Here is a 15,315-nt window from a genome sequence, read left to right as displayed (position 1 = left end):
ATACATAATATGCAGTTATATTATGTTTGAAAAGATGGATAATGACTGCGTTTTTATCGAATTTCGCGGAATATAATATTTTAAACAGTATTTAATATTTATTTAACATAAAAGACCCATATTCTCATTAATATCTATGACTAGTTGACGCCCGCGACTCCGTCCGCGTGGATTTAGGTTTTTTGAAATCCCGTGGGAACTCTTTGATTTTCTGGGATAAAAGTTGCCTATGTGCTAATCCAGGATATTATCTATCTCTATTCCGAATTTCAGCCAAATCCGTCCAGTGGTTTTGCGTGAAGGAGTAACAAACATACACACATACACACAAACTTTCGCCTTTATTTAGCCGGTAGGGTGGTAACTAGCCACGGCCGCCTTCGGCCGTGGCTAGTTTCCACCCTACCGGCATAGCCGTGCCGCCAAGCGATTTAGCGTTCCGGTACGATGCCCTATAGAAACCAAAGAGATATGGGCTTAGTAAAAATTGCCATACTCCAATCAGTTTAGCCCGCTTCCATCTTAGACTGCATCATCACTTACCACCAGGTGAGATTGCAGTCAAGGGCTAACTTGTATATGAATTTAAAAAAAAAAACACATAACATACAGTTATGGAAAAAACTGCCTAGAATTTTGTTTGTTTAAAATATTAAGCCTCAATAGCTCAACCGGTAAAGGAGTGGACTGAAAACCGAAAGGTCGACGGTTCAAACCCCGCCCGTTGCACTATTGTCGTACCTACTCCTAGCACAAGCCTGACGCTTAGTTGGAGAGGAAAGGGGAATATTAGTCATTTAACTTGGCTAATATTCTTTTTTTTATAAAAAAGAAATATTAAATGATTCAAAATTATTAATTAAAAACCGCGTAAAATAATACGCTTTCGCGAATACAATACTTATTACACTTTCTCTTATCGCTCACTTTCTACCGTGTTGAAACAATATGGCGAATTCATTTGGCGCGAAAACGATGAAAAAAACTAATCTTTCACGTGGCTTGTGTATAGTGCGTACATTTTAAGATTTCGCTCTTCACTTTAGCTCTATATGTCATCTGTCATGTCAAAAGTACAGTTCACCTTCTTCTTTTTTAGGGTTCCGTACCTCAAAAGGAAAAACGGAACCCTTATAGGATGACTTTGTTGTCTGTCTGTCTGTCTGTCTGTCTGTCTGTCAAGAAACCTATAGGGTACTTCCCGCTGACCTAGAATCATGAAATTTGGCAGGTAGGTAGGTCTTATAGCACAAGTACAGGGATAAATCTGAAAACCGCGAATTTGTGCATCATTAAAAAATAAAATTAAAATGTGTTTTAATTTTCAAAGTAAGATAACTATACCAAGTGGGGTATCATATGAAAGGGCTTTACCTGTACGTTCTAAAACAGATTTTATTTTTATTTTTATGTATAATAGTTTTTGATTTATCGTAATAAATGTCGGAAAAATTACCTGAGTACGGAACCCTCGGTGAGCAAATCTGACTCGCACTTGGCCGGTTTTTTTTAAATAGTAATAGCGAGCAAACGAGCAGGTCGTGTTAGTCCACCCCTTGAATAACCCCATGTTGTAATCTAGTGGGAACACCGCCGATCGGAGTTAATTCCACAGTTTGCATGTGCGTGGAAGAAAGGATCTGGCACAACGGGTGGTCGATGTGCACCAGGCACCCAGGTGATGAGAGTGAAATTGCTTACGGTGGCGTGCGGTGCGGGTGTAGAAAAAGAAGGGTGGAATGAGGTCAAGTAGCTGTTCAAAGCACTCCCCATTATAAAGGTGATAAGACACGCAAAGAGAGCTTACATCTCTGCGGTGCTCCAGGCTTTCCAACGAGCCAACTACGGCAAAGCCGAAAGGAAGGGTTATGATTTTAGCAGTCTATGTATGTATGTGTTTGTCTATGTTTGTATCCAGATTCTGTGTGTTCCACCGTAGCGCCTAATTAGATTAACTTCTTTCCATGAATAGAGTAAACCCTAAAAAGCATAGATCATTGCCAAGTGTTTGTAAAAAAAAAAATACTAACACCCTGTCACCAAAACAAAGACAACAAAGAAAGGCGAGAAATAGATCTGTCATACAGGTATTTCTGAACGTAATAAAAAAATGAGAACACAGACATATGCATAAAATGCAATGAACTTTAGTGCGTTCTGTTTTTGAATTCGCCTTTGGGATGACACAAGGCCATTCCCGCCATGGCGGCCATCCAAGATGGATGCTTGGTGGAATTAAAATTATTACTTTTTCCCGGTTTTCATAAGTTGTTTTATTTTATTGATCTGTTTTTAACAGGATCTGGTCTTATAGCACAAGTACAGGAATAAATCTGAAAAGGTCAAGTGCGAGTCAGACTCGCGCACTGAGGGTTCCGTACTCAGGTATTTTTTCCAACATTTTGCACGATAAATCAAAAACTATTATACATAAAAATAAATAAAAATCTGTTTTAGGATGTACAGGTAAAGCCCTTTCATATGATACCCCACTTGGTATAGTTAGATATCTTATTTTGAAAATTGAAACACATTTTAATTTTGTTTTAAATGATGTAACCACAAATTCGCGGTTTTCAGATTTATTCCTGTACTTGTGCTATAAGACCTACCTACCTACCAAAGTAGGTCAACGGGAAGTACCCTATAGGTTTCTTGACAGACAGACAGACAACAAAGTGGTCATATAAGGGTTCCGTTTTTCCTTTTCAGGTACGGAACCCTAAAAACCTAAATCCACGCAGACGAAGTCGCGGGCATCATCTAGTATTTAGTACCTATAGATGAAAGTAGGAAGTAATAATTCTTATTTTCATGAACTGCATATAATTGTACTACGAAGTTTTGGTAGCAATAAAATCAATCACCATATTTATTATCGTAGTAAATATGGTCGAACGCCACACGTCCCCAACGCTTCATACAAGTTACATCGCACATTGTAAAGTAAACACTATAAAATGATATACTTAGATTTAGATTTATTTATTAGGACATCAGAAAATTATAATATCAATACATTCTTAAATCTATATACACACATAATTATTATTAGATATATAACTTATTAATTAGGTATAACAACTTGTGCCAAAAGTAATAAAAAAATTTATTGAAGAATAAAAAAGTTTACAGTGTACAAAATGTATACCTTAAAATAAAATAATAAGTGTAAATTAAAAATTTATAGCACCCCCGACAAGTGAAGGTTACAGTAACTAGAAAAGAGCTAGTAACTTTCAAACGGCCGAACCGACTTTCTTGGATTATAGCTAAGAACACTCCTGATCAAGTCACCTTTCAAACAAAAAAAAAAACTAAATTAAAATCGGTTCATTAGTTTAGGAGCTACGATGCCACAGACAGATACACAGATACACACGTCAAACTTATAACACCCCTCTTTTTGGGTCGGGAGTTAAAAATACCTACTCGCGTCGCGTTTTGTCACTAAGATGTCGCGTCTACGCATATCAGAAATGACTCTTTTTACCTAAATTTAAAATACATAGCAGAGTGTGTGTGCAATTAGTGTCATACAGCTGTTTAGGAACACGTTTCTACGTAGCTTCTGATATCACTTGCCTGCCTAGATAATTCTCACGTGATTCACATAAAGTGCAGTAATAATAGGGTTGGCAAAGGTTTTTTTTACCCGACTGCGGCAAAAAGGAAGGGTTATGATTTTAGCAGTCTATGTATGTATGTTAGTATCCAGATTCTGTGTGTTCCACCGTAGTGCCTAAACTACTGGGCTGATTTTGATGAATGAGGTGTCAATTGATTCGTTGTAAAGGTCCGGGTGACATAGGCTATATTTTATACGAAAAAAATTGACCTAACGGATGTTACATCAAAAAAGTGGAGGTTTCCAAAATTTTTTTTTTTTTGCTATTTTTTTATATATTTTAGTCGCTAATTATTTAAGGTTCTTTTCGGATTGAATTGGTCCTTTTGTATGTGGTAGGTATTAATTATTAATATTTTATGCAGAACCTAAAGCTCTTTAAAACATGAAGTTGTCAACCCTAGATACACTTGATATGACCTAATCGCCCAGAATAGATAGATCCATTGACCCTGCACGCCTGTTCTCAAAGATCATTAGAAGCAAAACATCGTATGAGTAACGAGAGGTCATCATATGCTGGTCAGCGCGCAGTGCAATGGCGCCTTTATGTGAAATTTATATTTTAGTCGCAGTTGCTCACCGAACGTCGTGGTGTGCGGCCGCGCGCCGCATCTCTAAATATAAACAAATTAATAATAAACAAAGACATTTGCATCAGCTGTCCGAAATAAACGTGTTTTTTAGCAAAAAACGTTTTTAACGTTCTCAAGTTCCGAAAGTACTCAGTTTTTTAAATTAACACTTAGCTTGTAATTCAAAATTTATTTATTTGTTGAAATAGGTTGTTGTTCAGTTTGCTTAGATCTGTTTTGTTTTACTTAGTAATTGTTCTAATGTTGGAGTTGTGAAAATTATTCAAACAAAGACTTTCTTTAGCATCAGCTGTTGAAAACAGCAGGACATTGGAGTTAAAATCGTTTATATATAACGTTCAGTTATGTGTACCTAAGTAGTTTTTTTTTTGGTACACTTGTGTTTTTAATTTCACTGAATTTAAAAAAATAAACAATGATTTTATTATTTGCATCAGCTAGCAAAAAAACGCGTAAATATTCGCTGAAAAATATTTTCTAGGTTCACTTATTTAAGTTTCACAAACAAAATGTACAAAATAATATATAAATGGCGGTTTTTAAGCGGCAAAAAATTATAACGCTAAGAAAAAAAAAGTTTTTAAATGATTAGCGATTTGTTAAAAGCCACTGTTCAATTTATAATTTTTAATTACCTTGCGTTTAGTTTTTTAGTTTACGTAACTAAAACAATTCGGGTTCCTTTTTGTTTGAGTTATTTGTATTGAATTAGTTGAAGTCAAAAGTTAATCGGATTCATTGATACAAAAATATCGTACGTACCATGTGCTAATACCGATTTAAAATGTACATACATTAAGTCCGCTATAACTACATACGTGTTGACGTTTTTTTTTTTATAAAAACGTTTATCAATACGTTTTTAGGTGTTTTTTGTTCGAAAACTACTCGGTTGTTATGCGCGATTTTTTTTTAATTTTCTGTTCAAAACGTAGCCTATTTATTATCTGTCTACATCTATGGCCGTAATTAATATTTTAATCTGTCATAATGCCTCATTTACATTGGAGCTTTTTTGACGTCTGTTAAAAGAGCGTAAATAGAACAAAGTATTCCAAAATATCTTGATGTTCATACGTTAAAAAAGCGTTGACGTGTGACCATATACTTGAGAATATATTTGTTCTATTTGGACGTTAAAAAACGAACGTTAAAAAAGCTCTCGTGTAAATGAGGGATTAAGTAATTTATAGCCACGTTGTTATTTGTCAAAAAATGTCATACAACTTTTGACAAATAACAACGTTAGCCACGTTGTTATTTGTCAAAAGTTACTAACTTACTAACTTTGACAAGTTACTAAGTTTAAAAGTAAAGTTGACAGATTACGGATAGGATTGATGAATGGATGCCAAACTTCAATATAAATTCGTAGGTTTAGCTGTGAACTGATCACAAACAGATGGACACGCTTTCGCATTACTAACTCTAGATTTTGTTTACTTTCTTTGTTTGAGACTGCCGTTTTCAAGGTCACGCTCTTGCCCATTTAGGTTTATCCAACTAGTGTGGACCAATTGGCGCGAAGCCAAAAAGAACTCACAATTTATCCTAGTGACTCAGTGACAATGTGTTCCTACAAAATGTGCCTAGACAACCGAGAAAACTTTACCAGGCATTTGTGACACGTCTTCAGGATGTCACCTGACAAGCGCAAACGGAAGATCGTCTTCGATTGCCATCCGGACCAAAGGACTTGACTCTTAGCCAGTGTTAAAATTTAAAAAAAAATATATACTAAAACCTATTCGGTTATGATCTCATTATCTTAGTGCTCAACCCAAACAAAGACTGAATACGAATAAGTGTAAAAGAAACCAATAAACATGATCGCCTTAAAGAAACTGTATGGAGATGAACTCCTCCGTTTAGCTTTAGTCCTTAGTCTCTTAAGAGCGAGTCCTGAAGAGTATCTCGAGCTTGAGACCCAGCAACTAGCGGGTCTCCACATCTCTAATGGGTCAGATTGGTCCTTGGAACACGAAGCGAGGACGTTGATACGCCCGAGGTTTGTCCACCCGAAATCTTTGGACCACATATTGGTTAACTACGAAAGGCAACTGTTCGAGGAGCTAAATTCCCTCGGGCGGTACAATCACTTGGCGAACAATGACCGGATATGGTATAATCAGGGTTCAGTTCATACATATTTAGTTAATAATGTTGCGACGGACACAGTCGCGCCCGGGCTCGTCCAGGAGGAGGTCCTCAATGAGCCCTCCGAAGACAATGTGTCCTCAGACGACAATGTCGCTCAGGAGGTGAAAGTTGAGGAGGAATCATCTCAAGCAGAGACGCAATCCCCTCCAGATGCAGTGGTGACGTTATCCGCCAATTTTTTCGAAAACCACACCGAAGCGGACATTTTCGCTGAAATAGCGAGCAGATCTTTCGATGTCAACGAACTTCTAGTCCCCAACGAGATGCAGATCAAAAAGGAACCTGATTCAGACGAAGATCTGATGGCCAAGATCAAGAAGGAAAGAGATGAAAGAGAAGCAGATGATCTATACAGTGACAATGCCATTGATGATTTTATCCCGTATTTCACGACTAAAGCAGAAAAACTGGATTATGAGGAATCGAATTCTGTATTCCACCAGAATCTTGCCGATTTACAGGACTATGGAGAACTTTTTGATGATGTTAAGGAACTCAAACAAGATCTTGAGTACTTGGATGTCAAACAGCAACAGGACAATTTGGAGCAATACCTTCTTGAAAATACACCTTTGGATACAGAAGTGTATGAGTTGGCGCCAATGTTTGAAGAGGAGTTGGTGTTGGACGTGAAGAGGGAAAGAGCAAGCACTAGTTTCACGTCCGCGAGTTCTAGTGGTGTGAGTGAGATGGATAGTTCTTCGCTGAAAGAGATGCCAGATGTCAAGTTGGAGCCTGATGAAGGCCATCACAGTGGCGACGAATTGACGCAAGAGGTTAGTCACATAGTTTTTAAATTACTTTTAAGGTCTATCCTAATTCTTGTACGTATATAAGTTTTTATTCGTTCTGATTGCCATTTGACCTCTGCATTCGATAAGGAAGAATTTTTTGTACCTACTTAATTCTTGTTATTGGATTATTGCTTACTTAGGTATTATTGCGTATGAACACCAATGATTTAGGAGGATTGGATAGAACTGAAGGAGTATCCAAGTCCGGAGTCTACTGAGTTAGGTGGCCCGTAGACTCTACAGGTGCTGTAGACGTATTTTACGGCGTAGAGGCCCAGAATAGGGAGTTATGGAAAAATTGTGGAGGCTTTTACCTACTCGTGGCTTTTCGCCTAGTACGGACTAATTAAGATTAAGACTAACTTATGCCCGCAACTTCGGCGTAGACTACACAAATTTCAACCCCATATTTTACCCTCTTAGGGGTTGAATTTTCAAAAATCATTTCGTAGCGGATGTCTACATCAAAATAGCTATCTGCATGCCAAATTTCAGCCCGATCCGTCCAGTAGTCTGTGCGTTGATAGATCAGTCAGTCAATCATCTTTTCCTTTTATAGATTAGACTAGCTGATGCCCACAGCTTTGCCCGCGTGGATTGGTCAGATCCCCTGCAGCATCAGGATTGAGGAGTTGGAATCCAAATTTTTTATGAAACAATGTCGCAAAGTTCCTCTATCGATTAAAAAAAAAAATTACGCAAATCGGTTCAGAAATCTCAGAGATTTCGGTGTACATAGGTAGAAAAACACAACTCCCTTTTTGAAAGTCGGTTAAAAAAGTAGCCTATGTCAATCCTCTCCTTGTCTGTGAAAATCCCGTCAAAATCGGTTCAGCCGTTCCAAAGATTAGCCTTTTCAAACAGACAGACAGACAGACAGACAGACAGACAAAAATTTTAAAAACGTGTGATTCAGTTAAGGTATCGTTCAAATAACCCTATGAGCTTAATATGAGGTAGTTATTTCGAAATTACAGACAGACACTCCAATTTTATTTATTAGTATTATTAGTATAGATTAGAATAATATGAATAGTTACTTATATTACTGAGTTTCTTGCCTGCTCTTCTCAGTAGAATCTGCTTTCCGAACTGGTGGTAGATCTATCAGTGCGACGATCAGCGTGAGATGAATTCTAAAATCCGTCAAGGAAGCCATTAAATATCCATACTAATATTATAAATGCGAAAGTGTGTCTGACTGTCTGTCTGCTACGTTTTCACGGGCCAACCGCTGAACCGATTTTAATGAAATTTGGTACAGACTTGGGATACATCCCGGGGAAGGACATAGGCTACTTTTTATCCTGGAAAATTGAATAGTTCCTACGGGATTTAAAAAAAACCGAACTCCACGCGGGTGAAGCCGCGGGCATCCTTTAGTCTATCATAATATAAAGTGTCAAATAAACATCTTGTTTTTGTGACGTGTCCATGATGTCATACTATGGATATTCGCAATATTATGAAGTGCGTTGCCAACTTATGTACTTAAGAGGGGTCTCTCCGTCACTCGCTTCATACAAACGTAGTTCCAATTTCATTTGAATATTAAGCAACCAAAGTCCATGAAATTTTGCAGACATATTCTAGAAACTAATACATATGTCTGTGGTTTTCCAGATTTCTGTTAATACATTCGGTTTCAAAGTTACGCGGTCTTAAAAATTCACATACAAATATTTGAGCCCCTGTAATTTTGAAACTACATATTTTTAGAAAAATCTAAAACACCACAGACACAGATATTAGTTTCTAAAATATGCCTGCAAAATTTCATGGACTTTGGTTGCTTAATATTGAAATGAAATTGGAACTACGATTGTATGGAGCAAGTGACGGAGAGAGCCCTGTTAAGAGCGCGCTTCAACGAAGCGATAACTCGTTGGCGGGTGGAACCTAAGTACTGTTTCCATAGATGACGGGAACAACGCCATTTGTGCGTATTGCCCTTTCCCTCTAACTGCACCTCACCACGAGAGAGGCCAGGTGAATGAATTTGCTTGAGATTCAAGATTTTATTTATTCACAAGTGTAAATTAAATATTTATAACACCCCCGACGACCCAAAGTATTTGAGTTTTCCAAAACATCATTTTCAAATAAATAATTATGTATTTAGGCAACGTCCATCTTGACAGCTTGACATTTGTCTATTGACATAATATTAAGAACCTAACGGTTATCTAACCTTCTTTTCTACAAGAAAACTAGAAAAGAGCTGATAACTCTTAAACGGCTGAACCTATTTTTTTAGATTATAGCTAAGAACACTCTCGACCAAGCCACCTTTCAAACAAAAAAAACTAAATTAAAATCGGTTCATTCGTTTAGGCGCTACGATGCCACAGACAGATACACAGATACACAGATACACACATCAAACTTATAACACCCCTCTTTTTGGGTCGGAGGTTAAAAAATGATTAATTGCTAATTGACGCTTGGAATTACGCCTATTTTTGGCAAAAAAACATTTTTTCATCCAAACTAAAGACATTTGAAATTATTATGAAGTATTTTTTCTATTTTCTAGTTTTTTAACCCCCGACCCAAAAAGAGGGGTGTTATAAGTTTGACGTGTGTATCTGTGTATCTGTCTGTGGCATCGTAGCGCCTAAACGAATGAACCGATTTTAATTTACTTTTTTTTTGTTTGAAAGGTGGCTAGATCGAGAGTGTTCTTAGCTATAATCCAAGAAAATCAGTTCAGCCGTTTGAAAGTTATCAGCTCTTTTCTAGTTACTGTAACCTTCACTTGTCGGGGGTGTTATAAATTTTTAATTTACACTTGTTAAATAGTTTGTTAACGCTCGAAGTTGCCTCAACTATGGACAAGTATGGACGGTCTGCGGTATCTAGATACTCCAAGTCTGTGTCTAACACAGTGGATATATGAAACGAGGTCACGCTATACTTAGTAGGTAATACGAACCGGGTCACGACCTGCAAGTTACAATAATATTACACACTGAAGCCGATTTTGAGATACTCTTAACCCCCGACCCAAAAAGAGGGGTGTTTGACGTGTGTATCTGTGTATCTGTCGGTGGCATCAATCAATCAATCAATCAATTTATTGCAAATTTGGGTATATACATTGGTCTTAATCTAAGCTTATAATAAGTACAGCCAAATTTAGCCTTACGGCATGCAATATTTTATACATTTAATTAATTTAAAATCAAAGTAAGTTACAATTACAATGAAATATAATAAAAATAAAATAATATAATGTCTAATAAGAAAAACAAGTGTAAATTAAAAATTTATAACACCCCCGACGATCCAAAGTATTTGAGTTTTCCAAAACATCATTTTCAAATAAATAATTATGTATTTAGGCAACATCCATCTTGACAGCTTGACATTTGTCTATTGACATAATATTATGAACCTAACGGTTATCTAACCTTCTTTTCTACAAGAAAACTAGAAAAGAGCTGATAACTCTTAAACGGCTGAACCAATTTTTTTTAGATTATAGCTAAGAACATTCTCGATCAAGCCACCTTTCAAACAAAAAAAACTAAATTAAAATCGGTTCATTCGTTTAGGCGCTACGATGCCACAGACAGATACACAGATACACAGACACACAGATACACAGATACACACGCCAAACTTATAACACCCCTCTTTTTGGGTCGGGGGTTAATAAAGAGAATCGTAACAATTATTATGCTTTATATCTATTGGCGTTTTCTTGAATAGTGTAGTACGCCTTGTCTACTAAGTATTCTTGTAAGGTCCGTTTAAATTTTTGGTAATTATTAATTAATATATCGTAGCTCCTAAACTAATGAACCGATTTTAATTTAGTTTTTTTTGTTTGAAAGGTGGCTTAATCTAGTGTTCTTAGCTATAATAATCCAAGAAAATCGGTTCAGCCGTTTGAGGTGTAAATTAAAAATTTATAAAACCCCGACAGCTAAAGGTCACAGTAACTAGAAAAGATAACTACGATAAGAAACTAAGCTGATAACTTTTAAACGGCGGAACCGATTTTCTTGGATTATAGCTAAGAACACTCGATCAAGCCAACTTTCAAGCAAAAAAAACTAAATTAAAATCGGTTCATTAGATTAGGAGGTACGATGCCACAGACAGATACACAGATACACGCGTCAAACTTATAACACCCCTCCTTTTGGGTGGGGGGTTAAAAAGGAGGTCACGCTATACTTAGTGGGTAATATGAACCGGGTCACGGCCGGCAAGTTACAATATTACATACTGAAGCCGATTTAAGATACTCCCTTTAATAGTTTTAGCTGCCTATTTAATTTTATAGCTAGTAAATAAGGGCGATAGGAAAGGCCTTACGAACCAATGGTCTAAAAAAAATATCAGAAAAAATCGTCCTGACAGGTGTTATGTTCAAAAAAATTGGGATCTCCAAAAATCTTTTTTGGTATTGTATCGAGTGTGATATCAAATGAAAGAGGAAAAATTCTGAGGTCATATGCACATATAAATATAGTATAATGTTAGTACACCGAGCGACAGAAAAACAATTTTACTATATTTATCGCTATCTATCGCCAGTTCGCGGGTAGTAGTCGGGTTCATCATACAGTCGGGTATCTACATCAGTAATCAGTAGTCAGTACACTGTACAAAGTATAAAGAATCAAGTTTTTAGGGTTCCGTACCTCAAAAGGAAAAACGGAACCCTTATAAGATCACTTTGTTGTCTGTCTGTCTGTCTGTCCGTCGGTCCGTCGTGTCTGTCAAGAAACCTATAGGGTACTTCCCGTTGACCTAGAATCATGAAATTTGGCAGGTAGGTAGGTCTTATAGCACAACTAGCCGATGCCCGCGACTTCGCCCGCGTGGATTTAGGTTTTTTGAAATCCCGTGGGAACTCTTTGATTTTCCGGGATAAAAAGTAGCCTATGTGCTAATCCAGGATATTATCTATCTCCATTCTGAATTTCAGCCAAATCCGTCCAGTAGTTTTTGTGTGAAGGAGTAACAAACATACACACACACACACACACACACACACACACACACACACACACACACATACAAACTTTCGCCTTTATAATATTAGTGTGATTACAGGAATAATCTGAAAACCGCGAATACCCGAGTACGGAACCCCCAGTGCGCGAGTCTGACTCGCACTTGGTCGGGTTTTTATAGCGTTTGCGTTGTTTTGGACAAAACCTACCTCCGTGAATTCTTTTACCTACGTAAACTACGTGCAAGGTGAATGAACTGCGATAAAAACGACACGGATTATAAACATGACTGATGACAAGATCTACAAAAATAAGTAGATACTAGCCTATGCCCGCGACTTCGTCCGCGTGGATTTAAGTTTTCCAAAATCCCGTGGGAACTCTTTGATTTTCCGGGATAAAAATGTGCTAATCCAGGATAATATCTACCTCCATTCCAAATTTTAGCCAAATCCGTTCAGTAGTTTTTGCGTGAAGGAGTAACAAACATACAAACACACATACAAACTTTCGCCTTTATAATATTAGTGTGATGTGATGTGATTAGTGTGATACCTATAGTTCGCGACAGGTCGACATGGCGATTGGGTTGGGGACGCCCCGCACACCCGCATAGCACCCGCGCGAACTCGGTGCCGGTTAGCGCTTCATACCCCGTTTGCCATGTTTACCTGTCGCGAATTATGCGTATTACCTACTGAGTACAGCAGACAATATTGCACATCGAAAGACATTGTGCCTTTGAAGAGCGTCGTAATTTTTAATAGTAACAAGTGTAAATTAAAAATTTATAACACCCCCGACAAGTGAAGGTTACAGTAACTAGAAAAGAGCTGATAACTTTCAAATGGCTTAACCGATTTTCTTGGATCATAGCTAAGAACACTCTCGATCAAGCCACCTTTCAAACAAAAAAAAAAAACTAAATTAAAATTGGTTCATTAGTTTAGGAGCTGCGATGCCACAGACAGATACACAGATACACACGTCAAACTTATAACACCCCTCTTTTTGGGTCGGGGGTTAAAAAGTTAGCTTGGAGTAAGTACACTGTCGCATTAGGACTCTGTAAGGACAGTGTACATTATGAACAAAGCATCAGCAAGTAAAAATTAAACATATTATTGCTGTGGTCTTCTTAGTTGTAACGCCTAGTATGCCTACCTAGATAAGATAGTGGTATTATTGGAATTCACTCCCCGCTGTTTTGCTATCAAATGCAAATGCACTTGGCAAGGCATGCACGTGTGTATTGAAATCGAAAGTGGCACGTGTTGTAGGTACTCTAATGTCCCCGCCACATTAAGGGGCATGACACGGATCTGCCCGCGAAATTCAAATTTAATATGGTTTTTCGCAATCTGTAAACTAATACGACAACGTAGGCTTATGGCATTTTAATTGCGCCATTGGCAGTATCATCCTCACAGGTTTATATAAAAATCTTTACTTGAAAGGGTCCAGTTTAAGAAATTAGCTATATAGTGTCGACTAAATTGTGAGTAACTCATGTCAAACTCATTATTTTGACTAATATCAATTCAAGTAAAGCTTTTTATATCAACCTGAGGATAATACCTACTGCCATTGGCGCTATTAAAGTGCCATAAGCCTACTTTGTCGTATTAGTTTACAAATTGCGAAAAACCAAATTAAATTTGAATTTCGCGGACAGACCGTTAAACGTAGATGTAGCCACGATCAATGAACGGCATTCACAATGCCGTTTGGCGTTGGACGATTTTAAACCCAATTCAATTGGCGTTAGATGTAAACCGTTCAAGTGTGGCCACTCAGTTTAACGCGTTGATTAGGTACATTAAAAAAAAAACCGGCCAAGTGCGAGTCAGACTCGCGCACTGAGGGTTCCGTACTCGGGTATTTTTTCCAACATTTTGCACGATAAATCGAAAACTGTTATACATAAAAATAAATAAAAATCTGTTTTAGGATGTATAGGTAAAGCCCTTTCATATGATACCCCACTTGGTATAGTTATCTTATTTTGAAACACATTTTAATTTTTTTTTAATGATGTCACCACAAATTCGCGGTTTTCAGATTTATTCCTGTACTTGTGCTATAAGACCTACCTACCTGCCAAACATGATTCTAGGTCAACGGGAAGTTCCCAATAGGTTTCTTGACAGACAGACAGACAGACAGACAACCAAGTGATCCTATAAGGGTTCTGTTTTTCCTTTTGAGGTACGGAACCTTAAAAATAAAAATAAAAAATAAACAAATTCCGAGGAATTGAGAACCTCCTCATTTTTTTGAAGTATCATTACTATGAAGTTAGTAGGTATTTACTATTTAGACAGGTCTTATAGTACTAGGTATAAGTGTGTAGGGTATCAAGTCTCGAAAAGCAAGGATGTTGAACTTGAAACAAAAGGGATGCTTAGGGTTCATCGCCCGTCTGGGACCTATACGTCTAAACGTCTAAAAAGGTAGAGTGCTAAACCTATCTGTATAATACTAGAGGATGCCCGCGACTTCGTCCGCGTGTTGTAGGTTTTTAAAGATCCCGTGGGAACTGTTTGATTTTCCGGGATAAAAGTTGCCTATGTCAATTACAGGGATGTAAGCCACCTAAGTACCAAACTTCATACAAATCGGTTAAGTGGATGGGTCTTTAGGAATCCCGTGGGAACTCTTTGATTTTCCGGGATAAAAAGTAGCCTATGTCCGTCCTCGGGATATAAGCTGACCCTGTACCAAATTTCGTCAGAATCGGTTAAACTGTTGGGCCGTGAAAAGGTAGCAGACAGACAGACGGACACACTTTCGCATTTATAATATTAGTAGGTATGGATTGAAAAGGAAAAGCTGACTGACGGACTTCGTCTGTATTGGTGTTAGCTGGCGGGCGTGCTCTGCCTTTTTGGAGTGTTTTTTTTTTGTTAAAACTGACTGGAAAGCGCTCTAAGGGGGTGCCGTGCGTATGTCGGCGAGCGCCGGCACAGACGGGGTCCATACTTGTATAGTTTAACTAACTTGTTACAAATAACTACTTTGACATTGGCACCGATTCTGTTGTCTTTCTTTAAACTAAATTTAGAGTATCTGCATCCTCCTCCTTTTAGTATTGCTAAAAAAGGACAGAACATTAATTTTACATTTAAAGATTCTAAATTTTAGTGCACGCTACAAACATATAGCTC

The 15,315-nt window shown here is 37.5% G+C and overlaps 1 protein-coding gene across 9 annotated transcripts in view; it reads left to right on the top strand.

Annotated features, from left to right (window-relative positions):
* Nucleotides 1-15,315, top strand: part of LOC123879660 (segmentation protein cap'n'collar-like) — a 133,034-nt gene that overhangs the window by 23,717 nt on the left and 94,002 nt on the right. For 4 of the 9 annotated variants that reach the window (XM_045927494.1, XM_045927499.1, XM_045927497.1 and 1 more), the window contains exon 2: nucleotides 5,718-7,160. The exons of 2 other annotated variants lie outside the window; for them this stretch is intronic. In XM_045927494.1, coding sequence (XP_045783450.1) covers nucleotides 6,051-7,160 — 1,110 coding nt within the window. In that variant the 5' untranslated portion in view covers nucleotides 5,718-6,050. Of the gene's footprint in view, nucleotides 1-4,199; nucleotides 4,350-5,681; nucleotides 7,161-15,315 lie in introns of those variants that run through there. 3 more of the 9 variants (XM_045927498.1, XM_045927496.1, XM_045927495.1) reach the window with 3 other exon arrangements.

The sequence above is a fragment of the Maniola jurtina genome, chromosome 28 (assembly GCF_905333055.1).
Source record: "Maniola jurtina chromosome 28, ilManJurt1.1, whole genome shotgun sequence".
Classification (NCBI taxonomy): Eukaryota; Metazoa; Arthropoda; class Insecta; order Lepidoptera; family Nymphalidae; genus Maniola; species Maniola jurtina.
This window is presented reverse-complemented; position numbering and strand designations above follow the sequence as displayed.